At 44.1% G+C, this 24,575-nt stretch overlaps 1 protein-coding gene across 2 annotated transcripts in view; it reads left to right on the top strand.

The window, feature by feature from the left end:
* Positions 1 to 16,323, top strand: part of LOC128744132 (protein ultraspiracle) — a 64,306-nt gene extending 47,983 nt beyond the window's left edge. For both annotated transcript variants that reach the window (XM_053840936.1, XM_053840935.1), the window contains exons 4-8: positions 489 to 690; positions 761 to 910; positions 15,201 to 15,371; positions 15,441 to 15,666; positions 15,752 to 16,323. In XM_053840936.1, coding sequence (XP_053696911.1) covers positions 489 to 690; positions 761 to 910; positions 15,201 to 15,371; positions 15,441 to 15,666; positions 15,752 to 15,996 — 994 coding nt within the window. In that variant the 3' untranslated portion in view covers positions 15,997 to 16,323. The remainder of the gene's footprint in view (positions 1 to 488; positions 691 to 760; positions 911 to 15,200; positions 15,372 to 15,440; positions 15,667 to 15,751) is intronic.
* The last annotated feature ends 8,252 nt before the right edge of the window (positions 16,324 to 24,575 follow it).

Genomic DNA, 24,575 nt, shown 5'->3' with positions numbered 1-24,575 from the left:
TTCTCGTGAAACGTAGAACTCGTTTAAAAATTCTCGTGCATAATTTACTACTTAAGTAATTTGAAGTAACGCCAGACGAGTTATTTTGACAAGATTTATCCGGGTCTTCTTCCCAAACATTGATGATGAACTTTACGCTTCTACGGCTCTAGAATTTCTGAATGGCTCATAAAGTTTTATCATTATTGGATGCCCGACTTGAAACTATCACGAACCGTACTGTACACTGAACTGGCCTTTTATTAATTACCACACTCCGTGTGGCCTGGCGTGACATTTAAAAGCAAACCACTTAATCGTTGCGCTCCGTGAATTATGCACGATTTGCATTGAAAATTTATAGAAATTAATCATCATTCATTAGCATATTTCTCGCTTGGTCACTGCAACTGCAGCAGTGTGAATCTGCTGGCTGCACCCATTCGATCGTTTTCCTGTATTGCTCTAATGGCAATTTGATCTGTTTTTTTTTTTCTTACCCCATGCAGCTGTGAGGGATGTAAAGGATTCTTCAAACGAACGGTGCGGAAAGACCTTTCCTATGCCTGTCGGGAGGACAAGAACTGCACGATAGATAAACGCCAAAGAAACCGCTGCCAGTACTGTCGCTACCAGAAGTGTTTGGCCTGCGGTATGAAACGGGAAGCCGTCCAGGAGGAACGGCAGCGGAGTTCCAAGTTTTCCATAAAGGTACATACATATAGCTGAGAACTGAGAATTGAACCGCTCGCGTCTAACTGCTTACTTGTTTGCATTGTAGAACGAAGAAATCAACTCGACCAGTTCGGTGCGTGACGTTACGATCGAGCGAATCCACGAGGCTGAGTTGCTGAGCGAGCAGAAGAGCGGCGACAATGCGATTCCATACCTGCGGGTCGGGTCCAATTCGATGATACCGCCGGAATTCAAGGTGAGTGATGTTTTGCAACAGTTAGTTGCGCACAGATTGCTCGAGAATATCAACCATCGAATTTACGGTTTAGAAAAGTTATAAACAATAGTTATAACAATAATATCAAACATTATTGAGAATTGAACTTTTCCAGAAAGCAATTTAGCTAAGGCGACGGATTATTCCTGGCTAGTTCTAAGTTACACTGCGCTGGTATGGTGATGATACATGCTAATAAATTTGAAGGCCAGCATTCGCGCTGTGTTCTTTGCTTTAGTTATCCTTGAATGCTATATTCAGTATGCAGCTGCTCAGACAACCTTTTTAAGCAAACATTTATTCCTAATTCTATGATTTTATAGATGATATTATAAAATCGTAGAATTGGTTGACTTTATCGAAAAGATGATAGGACGCTCGGGACTGTTGTTGGTTAGCCCACAAGCCACTATAAATTCGAGTGATTGAAACATTTTTGTACCGCCGATTATTTCCACTAGCCCGTCAAATCTTACTCATCTTTATGGTAATGGCAATTGCTGCTACGTAGCAAGTCTGCCTAGATCGGTCAACTTCATACGATAGACTTCATACGCTGTGGCCTTCTTCTTAAACCAACACTCTTCTTTGCTCTCTAGGCATACGAAAGGCGGACCTCCTGCCATTTTCGTCGCGTCTCTCAATGACTATTCCGGGTTCAGAATAACGCACGTCCTGGATTTCGATTAATTTAACGGTTCTGCCAACTCCCCAGCGGATAGTTCGAGATTTTTATTGAAGCGTGTAGGATCGATTATCGACGCGCTTGTTCTGGTTACGCCATTATGTAAACAAATTATCTTTTCCTGATCACAATTGTCTTCAGCAAAATTGTGAAAGTTTAGATTCCTTAACAAATTAATTAATGGCAGCATTTTAATTGAATAAAACTAAAAATCAATTTAGGAGCCAAATAATGGAACATAAAAACAACTTTGAAATCAACTATTTAGAAAATAAAACCAAACCAACGCATACTTCCGTTCTCCAATCCCATGCGTCGTCCTCGATATGCGTCGTCCTCGACATGCGTCGTCCTCGACATGCGTCGTCCTCGACAATGCATATCCACCGGATGCAGGGTCTACCCAGAAGTCCATGGCCTCTTTCTGCTTCTCCGCTGAAAATAGTTTTGGCTACCCTTTCGTCGGGCATTCTAACCACGTACCCAGCCCATCGCAGCCTGCCACATTGTACCACCTTCTCTATATCCGCATATTTGTATACTTGATACAGCTCGTGATTCATGCGTCTGCGCCACATTCCGTTTTCCATTTTGTCACCAAGTATTGATCGCAAAATTGTACGCCCAAATACCCCAAACACTCGTCGATCAGTTTCGTTTAGCATCCATTCATGTCCGTACAGGGCAATTCGTTTCACTTTGCGGCTTATATCGTTGTCACATATTTCGAGCGTACCAAGGTATATGTATTTCTCAACTACTTCATATCGTTCCCCATCCAGCTCCATCTAGGCACCAACACCATTTAGACTCCCGCGTTCCCTGCCAGTAACAATGTACTTCGTTTTGACGGTGTTAATGATAAGTCCCAATCTCGCTGCTTCCCTTTTAAAAGGCCTCTTACACTGCTATATGACTGATTCCAATGATATCGACGTCGTCTGCAAAACCAAGAAGCATGTGAGACTTTGTGATGATAGTTCCGTTCCTTTCCACGTTTGCTCTTCGTATTGCATCTTCCAAGGTGATGTTAAATTGCAGGTTAGAGAGTGCATTCCCTTACTACCACGTCACGAAAGCGGCTGATGTCTCACCCGCTATTCTGATGCATGATTTTGACCCATCCATTATCTAGAACAGCTCATTTCGTTTCACTGAATCGTACGCCGCCTTAAAGTCCACAAACAGATGATGAGACTGCAAGTTGTACTCCCGAAATTTGTCTAGTAACTGACGCTGGATGTGGAGCGACCCTCTCGAAAACCATCTTGGTACTCGTCGACGAAGACTCCGCTGCCGGTCTCAGTCTACAGAACAGGATACGAGAACCCAGCTAGCACCAACTCGTATATCAATGTACGAAAACTATCGTAAATATCTCCTAACAAACTTGAAATCGTAACTAAAGCTGGATAAAGTGAGATCATTTTGATTTTCTGTCGTATATAATGATAATGACTGACATACATACGATTTTCAGCACAAAATCGTAGAGTAGTACGGAGCGACTCGCGCTTAATCGGATATTATCGTATAGAAATACTTATAAAGTCGTAACGCTCAAAATTATTCGTAATAACGTATATCGCCTCCAAAATAGTACGGATATGCCAATTTTGCGCATGAAATACGATTTATTTAGCATGTATATCTGTACGTAATGCTGATTTTTACCTTTTTTATACATATGAAAATGCTAGCTGGGAAAGCACCTTATACGCAGAATTGAACAATGTAATGCCTCAATAGTTTTAACACTCGAGTCTGTCTTTTTTTGAAAGTAGATTAAATAAGGCCCTCAAACTACTCCTACGGCATTTGTTCTTCCTGCCAGATCCTGAAAATGATCCGGTGGATTGCTTCGTTCAACCGCTTGCTCCCTGCTTTTAGATGTTTAGCCAAGATACCATCCTTCCCAGCAGCCTTACCGTTTTTCAGCTCACTGATTGCCTTCTTAACTGTGCTGCGTATTAACTTCCTGTGTTGGTGACTCGACAGATTGGCCATCGCTCACAATCATTATCTTGTTTCTGCTGATCTTCATGTTTACCTCTCCATCTCCACCTCAGCAACATCTGCAAGTGCTTCTTCCACCTGGTTGCTTCTGCCGTTTTGTCAGTAAACGGGTTGCCAGTACTACCATTGCGTATCACAGGCATAAGACAATTCCTGCTGCTCACCGTTTTGTAGAAACTCCGTGCGTCGTTGTTGGTGAATCTTTCCTCTGCGCCGGCGAGCATGTGCTTCTCGTACTCGTGTTTTTTATACGGTGGATTCTATACCTTTCTCTGTTCTGACTGTGTTCTTCTCATCTGTCAGTCTGTGGCATTCGGCATCAAACCAGCTGTTATGCTGTCTTTCACGCGTCGTGCCTATCAACTCTCGCAGTTTTTCAATGGTACGATGGAGGTTCTTCCACAACCCACTTATATCTTTCGTCTCCTCCTGCTGTTCTGCGATTCATTGATCAAGTTTTTTAGCATATTACACTACCACGCCATCTGCTGTCAATCGCTGGATGTTGAAATGTAGCGTCCTCTCAGTGCGAGCATTCGCCGCGTTCGACAATCTTGCACTAATCTTACACACGAGTCGATATTTGGTCCCCGTTCATCGATGATATCCGAATAGTGTCGACCGTCAATTAAGGCATGATCGATCTGAGAGCTAGAGTCCCCATTTGGATGCCTCCATGTGTGTTTCCGAATATTCAGACGTGGAAAGTAGGAGCTATAAATGCCATTTTTCTAGTCGCGGCAAAATTCATAAGCCTCAGACCGTTATCGTTGGTCGACAGATGAAGGTTATGTCTCCCAATGACAGGACGAAAGAATTCCTCCTTCTTGATCTACGCAGTTGCATCTCCGATGATGATTTTAGTGTCATGTTTTGGGTGCCCTCAATAGGTCCTCTCGAGTTCGTCGTAGAACTCATCCTTAGCATCATCGGATTTATCATTTGTCGGTGCGTAGACGTTAAGCAGACAGTTGAAGAATTTGCCCTAAATTCTCAACACACATATACAATCATCTACGGGTTTCTACCAGATAAATCGTTGCTTTTACTTTCGCAACACTACGAAACCGACTCTATATTCTGCTTTTCTATCGTCACTGTAGTAGATGCAGCACTTGTCGCCTGCAATAGTATCTATTCCCTTTCTCCGGAAGTTGGCTATCGAACTGAATAGCAGCGATCTCCACTCCGAGTCGAAGTAGCTCTCGAGCAAGCAAGCCCGCTCGTGGCGATTAATGGGGAGTTCTGACATTTCAGGTACCAATTTATCCATCAAACGACAGCCAGTCGTTGTCCATTAATCGTTTCCACACATCGTAACACACAGAACAGTCCATCCCCTTGCCGCAACCCTCTGCGCGATTCGATAGGACTTGAGAATGGTCCCGAAACACGCACGTAATACCTCACTCACTACAGAGTAGCTTTGATCAGCCGCGTAATTTTGCTCGGAAAACCGTACTCGTCCAATAGCTATTCGCGCTCGACTGTATCGTATTCTGCCCTGAAATCCACGAAAATATGATGCGTGGGCACGTTGCACTGCCGACATATGTGGAGGATTTCGCGGAGAGTAAAAATTTGATCCGTAGTAACACCGCACTGTCGCAACACGGATTAAAGATACTCGTATACTGGCGCGAATAGAAAACCAGAAAATCCTTGGTGATGAGAAAACTGTAGACTCGTACTCGTACTCGTACTTGTAATGCTGTCCAATCCTGTTCCGTTCTATCTCCAAATGTATTCTGTGCCATCGGCTTCATTATTCAATCTGAAGAATGACCAGTTATGCATGTTTGTTTTTTTTTTGCACTTGCGAAGACTTATCACTGCGACCAATACTGTTGTTCTATTTTGATATAACCCGGTGTTTGCTGTTAAGTGAGCGACGATATGCTTGTTATCAAATTGGGTGCTTGTATTGGGTTTTGGCTATAACACTTACTCTACTTTACCGACCTCGTTCATAACGGCAGTGCTATTTCCACCATCTTATTGCCTTAACCAGCACCTACATTTTAACATTAAGAGTAACTTTTGCACTGACTTAAGAGGCTTCATCGGGGTAATACCTAAACGATTGCAGCTGTACTTTATGAGGGAGTGAATGTGTTTTTTTTTGTGAAGAACGAACATTGGATGAATTGCATTGCAGTTGTTTTTGGATGAATTATTAACTTCATCGACAAGCAGCAACGACGTTTTTCCCGTAGAATGTGAGCATTTGATGGTCAGCTCCGAGTAGGTTCTCATTTCATTGATTTATGGATTGAATTCAACGGGATTAATTGTAAACAAATAACATTTATTTCCAGTCTTTGCCGTGATATCCACACTAAAGTTGAATTGTTATCCAGGAAGTAAATCATGCAAGTTTTCAGCATAAGTATTGCGCATGCATGCAGTCGCATTAAAGGGCATATACAAAATTATTGCAACTACGATTGTAACACAGTAAATTTACTACCAATTCTCTTGTATTTATCGAATCAATACCAAATTTGTCGGGCAGTTTCATAAATGTATTAAATTCAATTATCATAATCAATTAATTATTAGAGATTGTTTAGTAAAATGCTTGACACTTTCACTTAACGCCGTCCATAAGAGTTTGTACAGTCGTATCCAGTACCTTTTTCTATTTTTTCCCCACTCCTTAGTTCTTTCTGAGTTCCCGCCTCAGCATGGCCTCATCATAAGTTTCAACCGGACGTAATTCAGGGCAGTTCAGTGGGTTCATATGCTGGGGGACAACAGCACCGAATAAGCCTCATACCATCCCAACACGCTTTTGGAATAGTGACATGAAGCTCCGGTTAAAATAACGGTTTTCCATTGTGCAGCTCCAGCGATGGCAAAAGAAGTTTTTGGAGGTACTCAGTCTTGTAAATCTTACCTTTGATGGTACCTTTCGTGACGAAAATTTTACTTTGCTTGTATTTCGACAGTTTCTTCTTTTTAAAAAGATCCACTTTTTTTCAAAGCACGATAAGAAAGCTGTTGGTTCTTCACATAAGCGAACAAAAATTGTTCACGCGTCTTCACTTCACTCGCTTCCACCTTTGCCAAAACATAATGCATAACTACGAAATTCACAAGATGTCAACTATACACTTTAAAGAAAAACTGTACCAAAACTGGTTAATTTCTATCCAGTAGAAGAAAATTATGGCCAGTTGTAAGTGTTCGTGTTCGCCAAAATTTTCGTGTTCACCCTTTTTTCAATTGACAGGTTGTCTTCAACTTTATTTGGAAAAACTTGGAAAACCAGGAATACTCAGGGATTTTCATTTACTCTGGTAAAACCTGGAATTCTCAGGAAATTTCATCCAAACTCAGAGAATTATCAAAATCTACCGTAAAGTTTTCCTCACAGCGCTTAACAACGACCCCACCCTCTATCTAATTGCATTCAGCAATCTGGCCTGGACCCAGCGGATCAAATCCCGGTCAATCCATGCAAAATAAAACCAGCTGCGTTGGTCAGACAATTGAACGACCGACGTTGGCATAAATATATAGAACATTTTCGGAGTGCGCGGCCCGGTTTCTCGAAGGGTGTGCGCAACGAAATTGAAGTCAAACAAAAGCTTAAACTATTTCGCGTGCCTTGTGGCTCGGAGAACGAAACTTAAATATAAACATTTTACGAAGCAGTTATATTAATTGTAAGCATACATTTTGTCGACGTTTAGCTGGATTTGTAATTATTTCTTGTTTATTTCTTCAGAAAATCCTCTGAAACATAGTGTCAAAAATACTTTTATTGACATGACTCAATAAGCTGAATCAAAAAATAAATCCAAATTAATAGTTAACAGTAGTTCATTTACGCTACACGGCAAAAAAAATAAAACGTAGAATTACAAGTTAATAGAGTCGTAGTTTTCCAGCTTACCTATATACCTAACTTTTGAATTGATTGATAGCAAGTTGTTCGTCAAAAGTTTTAAAGAAAGCATAGATTCGTTAACTTCATTAACGTTAACTACTTTACAAAAATATGTAAGAGCATCAAAATTCGGCAATATTTATTTGATTGCAGTTGGTAGAAAATGAAGTTTTTGATCACCAGAAATCATATTATGTTTAATCTTTTTGTCATTGGGATATTATTAAAATATCTTAATATTATTTCCCGCAAATGTTTCTTGAATAACATAGTTTAAACATTACTTGAGTAACCTGGATTTTTTCCTCCAATGAAAAAACTCAGGAAATTCTTTTTTCGAAACTGAGTAGATACCCTGATTGAGCTTATCAGGCTTTGTTGAGGCTAAAATTATGTTTCTGAAAGTTTTTAATATTGAGTTCTTTTTCTCGAACAATCAACTCCGAAAAACAAGGCACAAGACTTCTGGTTCTTACACCGGGTACGCTCTGTTTAGGGGATTACTCCCTGTTGGCTCTGGCAGCACGGAGTGAGGTTTCGTCTTCTCACTTCGCAGCTGGTGCTAACGGGCGCACAATAGGCGAGTTTTTCTAGGCGTTCTGGCAGCCACATTTACTTGATCGTCAAGCCAACTACCCGACCGATCTGTCCACTCGGCAGTTAGCCTTCAGTCACATTCGAGATCTCATACCGATTACATGCTAAATTAAGAGATCCCTTCGTTAATAAAAGTTTATATAAAACCCCAAATTGTTTGTCATCGTTAAGTTAGTTAAAATAAAATAAAGTGTGTGACAAAAGTGATTCTCCTCGCCGCCCGTGATCCGAAATCACCTCCGGAGCCGCTACTGTCGTCTACGACTCAACCTTTCACCATAGCCCCTTGCGCTAATTCTCGTTCCGGGTGAACCGGATTTCATACACCATCAGACACAACGTAGGACCATCTATCGGGGATCAAACCTTCTGGCAAGCGCCATCATAAAACTGGTGCCGTGACCAGGATCGGCCACATCGTCCGGATTCAACAATCATCCGAAGCACGTGAGACGATCTTCTGGGCGCTGCCATTTTGTTCCGGCCATCTTTATAGGCGTATATCCTAATTATACAAGGCTCGAATAATCGGCCATCAGGTAATTACCTGTCCGATTGATATTTTGTGGCTCGCAGGTGCCCTTAGATTCCCGTTTCGTTTCTTTGCATATTTTGTCGACGGACCGGATCGTGATTGCTGCCAAGCCGTTTGGAGTACATCTTGACTGCCACCGGTTACCGTCACCGAGAGGACAATTTGTCCAACCGCTCTATTGTTCGAACACCGCCATTGTGTTTTTGGCCATTAAGCGCCATTACAGCGAGCTTGGATAGTCCCAGAGACGCTATTCCACCATTGCATCCCGGCAATTCAGTGGATTGATACAACAATCATCGCTACCAATCGTCATTGCGGACCGACATTGGTTTTCTGTGCATAATTTCTGCACCCAGTTCAACTATCCAGCATCTATATTCTGTGGATTTTCGTCGAGATTCATAAACTGCTAGCGACATCCAGCTCAATTAGCACGGACTGTGCTTTTATACGTTCCGGTTGGCAGCTTTATATTATAAAATACAAGGCACATACTTGCCTTGGAATTGGTGAGTACCATTCCAAGTATTTATCAATCCACTCACCAGGCCTACCGGGGTCTTTTCGTTCGACAGACTCGTTTCTCGCCAGTTATTTAACATCATCCGAACACGACGGAAAATGGCTCAACTACATAAAGCAACTTTACTATCCCGGCGAGCAACGATGATGACTGCATTGGGTCGGGCAGAGGCCTTCGTGAATTCCTTCAACGCAGAACGGGATCAAGCTCAGGTATCGATCCGTCTGGAATACCTGAACAGCATGTGGGCGTCCCTGGAGGAGGTGCAGGGGCAGCTAGAAGACAGCGAGGATACTGAGGAAGGTAGGCAAATCAACGCAGACATTCGTGCCGATTTTGAGCCTCGGCTGTTTCAAATAAAAGCCGACTTGATTTCCAAACTTCCTGTTTCAAGTCTACCAGCTCGCATCCCTGAAAATTCGTCTCACACTTCCGCTCTCTCTGGGTTGAAACTTCCGACCATTTCTCTCCCTGAATTCAATGGAGACTACATGCAGTGGCTAGGATTTCATGACACCTTCTTGGCATTGATCCACTCTAACGGGGACGTTCCTTCCATCCAAAAATTTCACTATTTAAAGGCAGCTTTAAAAGGTGAGGCATCGCAGCTGATCGAATCGATAGCCATCAGCTCCGCGAACTATAACTTGGCTTGGCAAACACTCGTCGACCGATACGCGAATGATTATCTACTGAAGAAGCGACACTTGCAGGCTCTGTTCGATATCTCTTCGGTTCGGAAGGAATCTGCCGCGTCTCTGCACGCTCTGGTCGATGAATTCCAGCGTCATACTAAAACTTTGGGTCAACTAGGTGAGCTGACTGACTCCTGGAGCAGCATCCTGGAGCATCTTCTATGCACTAAACTTCCTAGCGACACACTGAAATCCTGGGAGGATCATGCATCAACGAATAATCAACCAAACTACGACTGTTTGATCGAATTTCTACAGCGACGAATGCGAGTCTTGGAGTCCGTCATGGTTAACCATCATCAGCCACCATCCGTTCCATTTGTGTCCACGTCTACGTCCAAGAAGTCGTCCAACTTTCGCTTGTCATCTTGCGCTTCCACATCCAGGCCTGGAAGCAAATGTCCTGCTTGTAACCAGGAACATCCGCTAATGAAATGTGCAAAATTCAACCGATATTCTCCAACCGAACGGCAGCAATTCGTGTCTGCTAAACGACTGTGCCACAACTGCTTGAAAAGCGATCATATCGTTCGAAATTGTCCTTCGAATTACAATTGCAAGCACTGTAATAAGCGTCATCACTCCATGCTGCACTCCAGTGAAAATTCTAGGTCAGCAAATGAACCAACCGTCGTTCATACGTCTATGCCGACTCAAGCGGTTCAGCCCATCGACAATAATGGATCCCAATCTTTCATGGCATCAGCGGAGAGTGTTCACAGAGTTGTTGCTAGTACTGCTGCGCCGCAGCCTCGAGAAGATGTCTTTCTATTAACTGCGTTGGTTAAGATTATTGATGCTTACGGTCAGGACCATACAGCTCGTGCTTTACTCGACAGTGCTTCCCAGCCTAATCTCATTACTGATCGTTTGGCACGCAGTTTGCATCTGAAGAGAAGTCCAGTGAACGTGACTATCCAGGGAGCAGGCAATCTCTCCAAGAGGGTGCGTGAAACAATTTTCGCTCGCATCAAGTCCCAGAATGATCAATTTGAATGCGGGATCGAGTTTTTACTGATGGATACGGTTACTGCAGATCTTCCTGCGCAGGACATCTCCGTTCATGATTGGCAAATTCCGCAGAATTTAGTGTTAGCAGATCCCCTGTTCAACAAGAGCCAGCAGATTGACATGGTACTAGGCGCAAAACATTTCCATTCATTCTTCCCTAGCACAGCTCGTCTCCGGATGGCCGATAATCTTCCGATTATGGTGGACAGCGTATTTGGTTGGGTCGTCACAGGCTCAGCTACCACGACACACCCCGCTCAGTTGCAGTCCTCAAATCCTAGTATCGTTGCTGTTTCCATGCTGACACTGGAGGAGAGTATGGAACGATTCTGGAAAACCGAGGAATTAACCGTCAACAATAACTACTCCATCGAAGAGCGCTACTGTGAAGATTTCTATCAATCTACGACAACACGAGACGAGTCGGGGCGCTACATCGTTCGTCTGCCACGAAAGCCCGACTTTGATGCTATGTTAGGAGAATCTAAAACCTGTGCACTTCGCTGTTTCTCTCAGCTTGAACGGCGACTCGACCGCGATGAAACATTGAAGAAGGAATACCATAAATTCATAGAGGAGTACCTCTCCCTTGGCCATATGCGACTGGTCGAGCCGGACGACGGAAATCACTCCCACACGTTTTATCTGCCCCACCACCCTGTCCTGAAGGAAGATAGTACGACTACCAAAATTAGAGTGGTATTTAACGGTTCAGCTCGTACTTCGACCGGCTTCTCTCTTAATGAAGCACTTTGTGTGGGTCCGGTGGTTCAAGATGACCTCCTTTCAATTGTTCTTCGGTTCCTCACTTACCCTGTGGCTGTCGTCGGAGACATAGAAAAAATGTACAGGCAGATTCTACATCATCCTGATGACCTCGCTTTGCTACGCATTCTGTTCCGGTTTTCGAAGGACGTCCCTGTCCAGACTTACGAGCTTCTAACCGTGACTTACGGTTTAGCTCCATCATCTTTTTTGGCTACACGAACCCTTCAACAACTTGCAAACGACGAAGGCTCTGCATACCCCTTAGGGGCCCCCGCGCTGCGCAAAAATTTCTACATGGACGACTTTATCGGAGGAGCGAACACGGTACAGGAAGCTATCCAGCTCCGAGAAGAGTTGTCTGAATTATTAACCAAAGGAGGATTCATCTTGAGGAAATGGACTTCGAATCGGTTAGAAGTTTTGCAGGGGCTGAGGAACGATCAGATCGGCACACAATCCAGTGTCCAATTCATCCCAGACGAGTCTGTGAAAACGCTTGGGATCTGGTGGGAGCCAGAGTCCGACCAACTTCGGTTTGATTCTCCAATACTACAACGTTATGAAGCTCCTACGAAACGATCCATCTTGTCTGACATCGCTAGGCTTTTTGATCCGCTCGGCCAGATTGCACCTGTCGTCGTCACAGCGAAAATCATGATGCAGGAATTATGGGCACTCTCCTGCGACTGGGACGAACCAGTACCTCACTCCATCCAGCTGAAATGGGAAAACTTTCGACGAGAGCTACCAAAGATTGCAACCTATCGAATCGACCGGTACGCGTTTCTACCCGAGGCCACCGTAGAGCTACATACGTTCGCTGATGCTTCCACTGCTGCATACGGAGCCTGTACGTACGTTCGATGTGAAAATGCTCTGGGTATCGTTAAAGTCCGGCTACTAGCTTCGAAAAGCAAGGTGGCTCCACTAAAAAGGCTCACAATCGCTCGTCTAGAACTTTGCGCTTGCGTATTGGCAGCTCACCTGTATCATCGCGTAAAGGAATCAATAAACATTTGTGTCTCGGCTTCCTATTTCTGGTCTGATTCTGCAGTTTGCTTGTACTGGCTTCGCGCACCACCCAGTTCCTGGAAAACTTTCGTTGCGAACAGGGTGTCAGAAGTACAACACCACACACATGGCGGGAAATGGAATCATATATCCGGATCGGAGAACCCTGCAGATCTCGTTTCACGCGGGATGTCAGTCGAAGAATTCGTAAATAGTGAAGCCTGGAAGTATGGTCCATCCTGGTTGGTTCAACCGCATCAGCTTTGGCCAATTTGTCATCTGCCTACAGTCCCCGATGAAGTACCTGAGAAAAAATGCGTAGCTGCATCGGTTCAAACGACACCTGGCATCAACCCATGGTTTATACGGTGGTCCTCCTATAATCGATTACTCCACATCATCGGCTACTGCCTGCGTTTTTCGGAAAGAACTCGATCAAAAACCAGAACCCAGCCACGTACACCTCTTTCAGATAACGACGTTGATCGACAGTCGCTCACTGTCAAAGAAATTGCTAATGCCAATACCCTTCTAGTGCGCTTAGCTCAGCAGGACGCATTCCGTAATGAAATCAAGGAGCTTGAGCGAGGAAATTCTGTTGCCAAAAGTTCACCTATTCGTCGTCTCATGCCATTTGTAGACCCAGAGAGAATTTTGCGAGTTGGAGGTCGGCTTAACCTTTCTCAGCTTCCATACCAATCGAAACACCCTGCCCTCCTCCCAAAGAACCATCCGTTCACTCGGCTTATCGGCGAGAACTACCATCGAAAGCTTGTCCACGGCGGCGGGCGTCTTCTTCTGTCAACGATTCGCGAGGAATATTGGCCCTTGAATGGTCGTCACTTGGTGAAAAGCATCGTACGAAACTGCTTCCGCTGTTCACGCCAGCATCCCGTTCCCGAGCAGCAACAAATCGGTCAGCTGCCTAGTTCTAGAGTCATCCCAAGTCGCCCATTCTCACATACGGGTGTGGACTATGCAGGTCCACTCTACATAAAACCCGTTCACAAGCGTGCAGCCCCTGCCAAGGCTTACCTTTGTGTATTCATATGCTTCTCAACAAAAGCTGTCCACCTAGAGCTGGTTGGGGACCTGTCCACCCCAGGATTCTTAGCTGCTTTGCGTCGATTCATTTCGAGACGGGGAACCCCGGCGCACATATATTCCGACAACGGAAAAAACTTCGAAGGAGCCAAACGCGAACTGGCGGAATTGTTCGCAAGATTCAGGAGCGAAGTTGAGCAAAGCAAAATCTCATCTGCTTGTTCAGAGGAAGGAATCGTGTGGCATTTGACTCCCCCTAAAGCACCAAACTTCGGGGGCCTGTGGGAGGCGGCTGTGAAGACCGCCAAGAGACATTTGTTTCGGCAATTGGGTAGTACACGCCTTAGTTTCGAGGACTACTATACGATTCTGCACCAAATTGAAGCGGCCATGAACTCACGTCCTCTGTTGCCGATGTCCGATGATCCCAACAACCTTGCTGCATTGACACCGGGGCACTTCCTTACCGGATCATCGCTTCAAGCCTTGCCCGACCCAGATCTTCTACACACTCCAGTGAACGCCCTCGACCATCTCCAAAGACTGCAACAACACGTCCAGAAATTTTGGTCACACTGGCGATCAGAATATCTGCAGGAGCTGATAAAGGATACGAAACGTGCTGCTCGAAACGACGAGATCCAACCAGGCCGCATGGTAATCCTGGTAGATGAAATGCTGCCAGCAATCCGTTGGCCACTAGCCCGCATCATACAAATACACCCTGGAAGCGACAATTTGACACGCGTGGTAACTTTGCGTACAGCAAAAGGAACCATAACAAGGCCAATCACGAAGATCTGCCTGCTACCAGTTCCGGAATCGACTCTCGAGGATGAGCAACTGGATGTTCCAGCCATCAATCACCATCCTGAGCAACAAGAATAAATATTAATCTATGTATAAAAGTGAACCTAAATAACTAGTTAATTTGAACATAGTAGTTCAAAGCGGCGGGTATGTTGGCTCTGGCAGCACGGAGTGAGGTTTCGTCTTCTCACTTCGCAGCTGGTGCTAACGGGCGCACAATAGGCGAGTTTTTCTAGGCGTTCTGGCAGCCACATTTACTTGATCGTCAAGCCAACTACCCGACCGATCTGTCCACTCGGCAGTTAGCCTTCAGTCACATTCGAGATCTCATACCGATTACATGCTAAATTAAGAGATCCCTTCGTTAATAAAAGTTTATATAAAACCCCAAATTGTTTGTCATCGTTAAGTTAGTTAAAATAAAATAAAGTGTGTGACAAAAGTGATTCTCCTCGCCGCCCGTGATCCGAAATCACCTCCGGAGCCGCTACTGTCGTCTACGACTCAACCTTTCACCATAGCCCCTTGCGCTAATTCTCGTTCCGGGTGAACCGGATTTCATACACCATCAGACACAACGTAGGACCATCTATCGGGGATCAAACCTTCTGGCAAGCGCCATCACTCCCATAAAAAATGTTTCAAGACCTGTTTTAAATATTCCTTTTTCTTTCAGATACCCGTATCTCACCTCTGTCAGATGGTAAACAAGCAGATCTACCAATTGATAGACTACGCCCGACGGATGCCCAACTTCACCAACCTGCATCGGGACGACCAGGTGATGCTACTGCGATGTGGCTGGAACGAGATGCTTATCGCTTCCGTAGCCTGGCGGAGTATGGAGGTACTGTCTAGCGAATTTCAGCTTGCAATTGGGCAAACTTGAATGTCATAATTCTTACTCGCTTTCCAGTACATTGAAACGGAACGGTCGCCCGATGGAACCCGAGTGATGATTCGACAACCGCAGCAGCTGTGCTTGGGCCCCGGTTTCACACTGCACCGAAACAGTGCCCTGCAGGCTGGAGTAGACACACTGTTCGACCGGATTCTTTGCGAGCTCGGAATCAAAATGAAAAGACTTGACGTAACCCGAGCTGAACTTGGAGTTTTGAAGGCTATCATCCTGTTCAATCCCGGTAAGTTCCCCGTATCTTTAAATTAAATTTGTCGTCTTTTATTCCAACTTGCCTCTAACTTTATCGGCAAACACCCTCGCTGCAGACATTCGAGGACTGAAAAGCCAGAAAGAGATCGACCAGATGCGGGAGAAAATCTACTCCTGTCTGGACGAGTACTGTAAACAGCAGCATCCCGCTGAGGATGGCCGTTTCGCGCAGCTCCTGCTGAGGTTGCCAGCCCTGCGCTCGATCAGTCTCAAGTGTCTCGATCATCTCAACTTTATACGGTTGCTCAGTGATAAGCATTTGGATAACTTCATTATTGAGATGCTCGACACACCAATGTAAAAACAAAAACAAAAACAACAACAAAAAATAAAAACTGACGTTGCGGACCGAAAAATGAACACGCAAAAAAAATCAAACATTTACGGTATTCCTCTCCTCATCACATTTATTATTTTTATTACTTTACCGGTAGGATGCGCTTTCTGCGACCCTGTAGAAAGCTTGGAACTTAGGAATTTTCTCATTTCAGAAAAAAACAGTACTATGAAGTTTTAAGAAAATTGTAGGACTCAGTAACTTATTAAATGATAAATATATTTTAATATATATTAAATATAAATTAAAGTAAAGAAATTAAAAAAATGGTGCAAATAGATTTTATGAAAAATCGATTCATTACAAGAAAACTATGTTGATATAAAAAAGATGAAAATAAAGTTTAATATTATTCGCATATAGATAAACCTAGTGAAAGGGGTTGTTTCGACTGTTGGCTTATGTGAAAATAGAACGTTAAAGAATTCACGTCCTACAGATGGACCAGGAAACACCAAAAAATCCATCATTTAATGGTGTCCTTAGTGGTGAAGTCATTCAAGCAGAAAACCGAAGACAGCTGACCTGGATGGCCAGAAAAATGTCGAGTCTGTTCAAGCATCGGCCGAAACTTTCTATTCTCTATGCGGTGACGAAGGCGGATGTTTCCATCTGGTTTGGCCAATAAACGATGAAACGTGACGAAGAGTAGCTGACCCGAAGTGCGTTGTGATGGCTCATTCTCTTATTTCTGGAAAAAGGCGAAAACGTCGAACGAAACCCTCCGACCGCCCGAACGTAAAGTGCAGCAGAAGCTGAAGAGGAAGACCGAGAATAAAGTGGCCTCATAGTTCCGTGCATTGAACCGAGAGGTCGGAGCAATCGGCCAAACGGAAAAGGAGTATCTAGCCAAAATGGACATTTTTATGCCGAAGCGTACGTAGAGACTAGCCGTGTCTGACCAGCAGACCAGAAACTTCGGTTGAAGGTGCTGGTGTAAAAACTTCGTTCCGGCGAAACCTGACGCCGTGATCATAATGGACGACGAGACCTACATGAGGCTGAACAGCAACGAGTGGCAGAGGACCGGGTACTTCACGTCCCCACCAAGGAGGTAAGCACTGAAGTCAAACATATCTCCCACACTAAGTTTCCGAAAAAGATCCTTCTGTGGCTGGCAAGCTGCCGACGGAAGAAGGAAAAGTCTAAGCTGCTGTTCTTTTTTTCGGTGCTAGCGGTGAATGAGGAGATATACAGTTGTCACTCTAAAAGGAGGATGCAGTCTTTTGGCCGGACCATTATGCCAAGAGATCACTTAAGAAGATGGACCGCCTGACGGTAAGCGTTATGGCGAAAACCACCAATTTCCCAACGTCCCTCGGCTGTGACTGATAGAAAATTGGATTCATGAAAAACTTAACTCACAGTAAAATAGGGAACTCTGTAGCCGCAAGGTTACCGAGTCTGCTTTGACAAGCGAATGTTCATGGATTCGAATCTTAGTAGAATCAGGCCATTCGATGGCAAAGTGACTTTAGCATGGGAGTTTATTCTCAGGCCCCCCTCACCACACTCTTCCTTCGTGCTGAATTCTATGTTATCCCGATATGGCCTATTGACAGTGCAAAAATGAGACTCTTATAGTTAAATGCACTGGTTATCTGCGCCAGGGATGGCTATAATTGGGGACAGCGCTATCATGTGGAACGAGGTGGGTAAAGTAGAGAAAAGCATTGAAGGAAGGGTACTCAATTACACACAAGCACGCATAAAATTCAATAAGCATATCGCTCACTCAATAGTGATTATAGGCAAAATAAATGCAGTGCGGATTATACAGCAAACACCCGGGCGATATCACAATAGATCAAACCATACTGGTCGCAGTGATGACTCCATAGAGGAAAAAAATGGGAGTTTTTTCGACTGTAACCATAATAGGTTGGAGAATTGGCTGTTCAGTCTTTAAATGCCGTGGACGATTTGTTTTATTTTACGCCAACGTTTCGATCTTTGGTTCAGATCGTCAGGGCTTCTAGAATGCGTCTTTTATTAGTTAATTGTGATCTGTCTTGTAATTTGTGATGTGACTTACAAAGTTTAAACCGTCTTTGTCTAGTAACATTTAGCCTACAGTGTTGTCTGTCTTTGGGTTTGGATGTATAATGGTTCGTTTGTCTATAATGTCTAAAATATGTTAATTGTGCCACAAGTTAATAAATAAATATATGTTACACAGCAATACTGAACACACTAAAACACAAAAATTATAAACCTCACACACAGACAAATACAAATTAGCACGTACATAAATGATTAACGCTACACGCAAACAGAAGAAAACAGCCAATATGCAATACAATAGGAAAAATCAAGCTAAGAGTTAAAAATATCGTGATCAAAAACAGCTACAAATGAGTGAACTTGTGACACAATTAACATATTTTAGACATTATAGACAAACGAACCATTATACATCCAAACCCAAAGACAGACAACACTATACGCTACTAGACAAAGGCGGTTTAAACTTTGTAAGTCACATCACAAATTACAAGATAGATCACAATTAACTAATAAAAGACACAAGACAGAAGCCCTGAAGAAGATCTAAACCAAAGATCCAAACGTTGGCGTAAAATAAAACAAATCGTCCACTGCATTTAAAGACAACAGGAAAAAAATAGTATACGGAATCCTCCAGGGGATTCGTGAATTAATAAAGGTTAGGACTCTTACATATTCGGAACTAGAACAATTTCTGCTTCGAAATAAGCTTAAATCCGTTCCAAATGGACAGGGTTAAGGAAACTTACAAGGTGCACTGGATCTGCGCGAACTGGCATAATTTGTTTCTGTTTGATCGTACGGCAGGGATGCATAATTGCAACCGGATGATTTAACTCTTAGCGGCCAGTAGATGAAAAAAAATTAATAAAAATGACTTGATATACAGTTTTAAGCCGCCTTTTCGTACATCCCATATCGATGCAGGGATGCATACAGCTTGATTTTATTTATATTGTTTATGTCTGTCTATCCGTTATTTTTGTTGTTAAACATTGTGGGTGGGCCGAAAGAATAATACAAATGAATGAAGCACCAATTTAGTTATCACATAAACGTAATAAATTTCAGCCCTCCCTTGCAACGAAATGTTTGCTTCCATACAATATGTAGGCGTATAAACTGTCTATAGCCTTAGTTAGTTTAGCTTTTCAAATTGATTTCCGTCTGTCCGGTGGAAATTATAATTACCTTCTGATGACACCAGCGCGTTGGTTGCATCGGCGACACAGTACGTAGGCAAATCTCCCCCTTACCTACTGCTGGCAGGGAAACAGCCTAAAGGTGTCTCTCAGCAGCGGTGGAAAACTGAAAACAGCTTTCCCGCACACTCACACAAACGAGTTTGCGAGATTCAACGGGTCGATGAGAATTGAGCATCCTATTCAAGTTGACCGTTAGTGTTGTTCATCTGAATCTATGACAAAACCATAAAAAACTCTCTTGTTTAGGAGTTGTTTTTGGGAATTGTTCATTTAAAATATTTCAAAAAAGCATCTTGAACCAACCATTGCATTGTAAAGATCAAAATAGTTTTTATGAAAATGTAGGCGGATAATTTTCGAAGAAAAGTCGGAAAATCATAGAAAATGTTTAAATAACTTTCGGCCGTTCTAGAAACAAAATCTATGCGGCATCGCGGTGAGTAATTTCGACTGAACTCATATCCGTGGCCGTATTTTAAGTTTTACATTGCATAAAAAGCGCACCTTTTCGGTGCACGGGGTCATTTAGTCAGCGGTTTTGAACAGTAACACATCGGCAACAACATTCGCCCCTTCTACGTGCACGGTGGCATTCACGTGGCTCTTTTTTGGACTGCGAACACATCATCGTTGGGGCAACGTGATATTTCCAACAGTCGAGAATGGCGGAAGGCTCAAGTCACTCTACAGAAGGACCCAGCTACGACAGGTATGAAGCTTGCAATTGAGCAATTGAAAATCTGCTTGACGGCTCGGATGATGAGTAATTCTGCAATTCTGCAACTGCAAATCAGACAGGCTTCCTGTGGTTCGTGGTAACAACGAAAAGATTCAGAAAACTAAACAGACTACAGTGTTTGTGGAGTCCGTAGTAAGCCCGACTTCCGCTGATAATACGCCTTTTAATCTCACGGCTGATATTGTTGTCCTCTGTTGCTAGTGAGCCAAGGTACACGAACTCGTCGACTACCTCGAACTCATCCCCGTCGATTACCACGGTTCCGCCCGCCTGCATATACTTCGTTTTAGACGTATTTATCTTCAATCCAATCTTCTCTGCTTCGCGTTTTAGTCTGGTGTACTGATCTTCCACCACCTCAAATGTTCTGCCGACAGCGTCCACGTCGTTAGCAAAGCAGATAAATTGACTGGATTTATTGAGAATCGTACCCCGCATTTCGATCGCCGCTCGTCTTATAACACCTTCAAGCACAATGTTGAATAGCAGGCAGGAAAAACCATCTCCTTGGTGAAGTCCCCTGCGAGATTCGAATGGGTCCGGCAATCCACCCGAGGTTCTCACGCAGCACTGGATCCCATCCATCGTAGCCATGATAAGTCTAGTAAGCCTACCCGGAAAGCCATTTTCGTCCAAAATTTTCCATAGCTCTTGTCGGTTTACGCTATCATGTGCGGCTTTGAAATCGATGAGCAGGTGGTGCGTGGGGACTCGGAATTCGCGGCACTTCTGGAGGATCTGCCGCAGGTTGTAGATTTGGAACTCTCCATGGAGCCGGCCTGGTAACTTCCCACAAATCTATTGTTTATTGGCGATAGTCGGTGGAAGATGACTTGGGACAGCACTTTGTAGGTGGCATTCGGGATAGTGATCGCTCGATAGTTCTCACAATCCATATTTTCGCCTTTCTTGTAGTTAAGGCAGATAACCCCGTTTTTCCACTCCTCCGGCAGTCGTTCCGTATCCCAAATCTTGACAATCAGTTGATGCACCAACTCGTCCGGGCCCATTTTAATAAGCTCCGCCCCGATGCCATCCTTTCCCGCTGCTCTGTTGTTCTTCAGACGCTGGATGGCTTCTTTAACTTCCCTTATCGATGGGTCGATGCTTTCGAGTTAATTACTCTTCTTGATAGATCGGGCATATGAGACATTCTAATCAGTTCGATGGTAGCTCCTTCTAGGACCATGCCAGCAGTCGTCGTCGTCCTGGCTTGTGCTGTTTCAAGCAGTTGTCTCCAATCAACGCGATCTTTGGCCACTCGTCGCCAATTTCCTAGTCATCTCAGAAGTCGCAAGGCACTTTCGACTTGGTCGCCACCTTGCACGTTGAGCCCCCTAGTGCCGGTGGGGTTGTTGAAGAGAACTGTTTTCGTCGCGCTGTCGTCCGGCATCCTTATGACGTGTCCGACCCGTAACCGTAACCGACCGTAACCTATCGACTTTCGCCAGATGTACGATGGGCATCTGTAAAAGCAGTGCCTGTAGCTTGTTACGTACGGATTGGGTGGTGGTGGGGCCACACTATACTCACCAGCTTTTACCGGGTCGTTTCACGGGGTCTCCTGGAGCTATTTCGGGGGCAGTACCTTTCCTACCCTATCGTGTAGGTCTGGTCACTGAGCGTATGCGATGCAAACTTTCAAACGATAATTAGTGAACAAGCTAACCTAAAGGACTTTCATGTAATTGATGACACACAAAACAGCTAAATTAGACAGACCATACATTTTTATTTTATTACTATTAACGGTGGGAAAGCCAAATTTGTATGCATACTCGCTTACTTGGTATAATTTTGTTTATTTCAATCACTTTTACGGTCTCGTTGCAGCCGGGACGAACGGTGGCCGACATACAGGAACCGGGGATCTTGACGACTGGAACGGAACAGGAGCTTCGACGGCAGGAACTGATGACTACCCGGATCTGACGGTGGGCACTGGCACTGATAGCGGGCACGGGCACTGACGGCATTGGCAAGCTGTATCGAGGGTGGCAACTCGACCGTGTAACGTATGGCCTAGCGTTTCGGGTCCGGGAGTGGAATCGTGCACATAACTTCGCGAGCGACTTTGCACAGTCGAAAAGGGTTTAACGTTTTAGGTGTCGGGGCGATTATTAAAGCACCAGTCCCCACCATTGTTCAAAGTTAGCGTCCAAAATGGTTGCCACCGACATTTTGTCGCACTCGCGGTACACTGTATAGTTTTTCCTGGGACTGGGCTTTCGAAACGTTCGCACTTGTACTGCATTTCACCCCAATCGACTGATCCGGCCAGGAAATAACGTCCGTGTAGCCTTCTGGCGGATCGTGCTTCGGATCAGAAGATCCCCCTAGTTTGGAATTGTTAAAACGCGGATCGACACTGACTAATCGACTAACGGTGCCACTGGACCTCACTCCACGGACTGATTTCTATAGACAAGAACCGACCTCGTGTGCGCCATCGTGCCGCCTTTTATACCTCCGTAAGTTTGTTGGTGTGAGTGATTTCTTCTATCCCGACGGTTCAGCAACTCAATGACAGTTCTTCGGCTTACAATATCGAGTTGGTGTCTCGAGCAAAATTTAAGTTTAAGAATACTTTTATGGTAAATGTTGCATGCAGATTTTTTTATATTTTCTTTTTAATTTTCTTGATCTTAAAACTAATACTAAACCTTACTCAAAAACTATTGCATGCAACAAACAAATAATTCAACAAAACTAAATAATTTAAATAAATAACTCTAATATTCGCGGAAACCAACTTCAGGCTACTGAACACAGAATAAACGTCCCTCAAACATGCAAGCATGGAGGATTGACATTGATTCTGCCGTCAGACATTTACTAACAATATTAACAAAAAAATGACAATGTTTCACAGGGCCTAATTCAAGCTGGCTCAGTGACCAAAACGTATTGTGATCACAAGGTAGATCACAAGCTCGTGATTCATACGCCTTTGTCACTCTTCGCATTCAACTTGTACTCCGCCAAATATACCACTTCTAGTTCGTCGCCGTCGACGGTAACCGTCCGTAGCAGGCGCGTGTTAGTTTCTTTTGAGTCTCTTCCTTTCATGTATTTGGTCAACGACGCAATTATTTTTAGCCCAATTCTCCTAGACTGCGCTGATTGCCTCCGCCGTCGCAAAGTTCGCGGCTATGATATCAAAGTCAGCTGCAAAGCCTAGGCATTGCCTAACCTTAGTAAAAATCGTGCCTCTCGTTTCGATGCCCGCTTGTCGGATCACGCCCTCAAGAACGACGTTAAGCAGCATGCAGAATAAACCGTCATCTAGTCTCGACCTTTGCGCCTCAAAGCGACTCGAGGGTGTTTCCAAGATGCGCACGAAGCACTTCATTCGATCCAATGTAGTCCTAATCAGTCGCGTCAGTTTATCCGGAAAACCGTGCTCGTGCATTATCGGCCATAGCTGGTTTCGATCGAGTGTATCGTATACTGCTTTGAAATCAATAAAGATATGATGTGTGAGCACGTTGTAGTTACTCCCAACATTTCTGCAAGATCTTTTCGATGGTGAAAATTTGGTCCGTAGTGACGTGAGCCCCCATGAAGCCCGCCTAATAATTCCCTACGAAACCTTGTGCTATCGGTGACAACCGGCGTTACAGGATCTGGGAGAGTACCTTGTAGGCTGCGTTTAACATTTAATATTAAAATTTATTAATTTAACATCAACAGACTACAGTTGTCCTAATAATGGGTTCTTATATAGTTGGTGCGTTGAAATGGTATTCGCAGCATTGCGTCGTTCCACAGCGCCCTGGAACGTACAATCAGATTGATCATTACCAAAATACTCTTGCGACGTTTCTTCGCACCAGAAGTGTCTCCAAATGGGTCAATCGGCATGGTCTCTCGTAACTCGGCAATCGGAACGAATCTCGCCAAGGTAGATGCGCAAAACGTAAGAAGCGGTGTTGAATCGACTCAATCCTGGCCATTCCGTTTTGATAATATGGATACCAGACAATGGAACCGTATTCGAGAGTCGAACGGATGAGCGAGCAGTATAATGCCTTGAGACAATACACGTTGCTGAAACCTTTAGCAATGCGGAAGACGATAGCATTTGTCCAGCCCCGTGATGCACTTCGGATGAAGTGCACTACTGCGCTGGGAGTTGTTCTCCAAATATCAGAGGGTTCTAACAGCCCTCTTTCGAAGAACCTTAATCGTTTATTGAGAATTGCCGGACATCGGCATAACAGGTGTTCCGAGTCTTCTTTTTCTATGCCGCAGAAGCGACATATATCATCATGAAGTTTTCCCATTAGCTTCAGATGATAGCGGCTCGGACAATGTCCTGTTATAAGACCAGTATAAATGCTTAGATCTTTCTTCGAAAGCTCCAGTATTTTGCGAGTAATTGAAACGCTTGGAGAGATGAAACGTTTCGACTGCCTAGCATTGAAAGTGTTATTCCAATTTGATTCCACTTTCGTACATTCCCATGCTTTTAGCTCCATTTTTAAAGCAGAAGCAGATAAGCAACAGAAGGGCTCAGGTCCTACAAATTGATGAGATGATCCGAGTCTTGCTAGTGCATCAGCTCTCTCATTTCCATCAATTCCACAGTG

The sequence above is a fragment of the Sabethes cyaneus genome, chromosome 3 (assembly GCF_943734655.1).
Source record: "Sabethes cyaneus chromosome 3, idSabCyanKW18_F2, whole genome shotgun sequence".
NCBI lineage: Eukaryota > Metazoa > Arthropoda > Insecta > Diptera > Culicidae > Sabethes > Sabethes cyaneus.
Note: the sequence above shows the minus strand (reverse complement) of the source record. Positions and strands in the feature narration are given on the sequence as shown.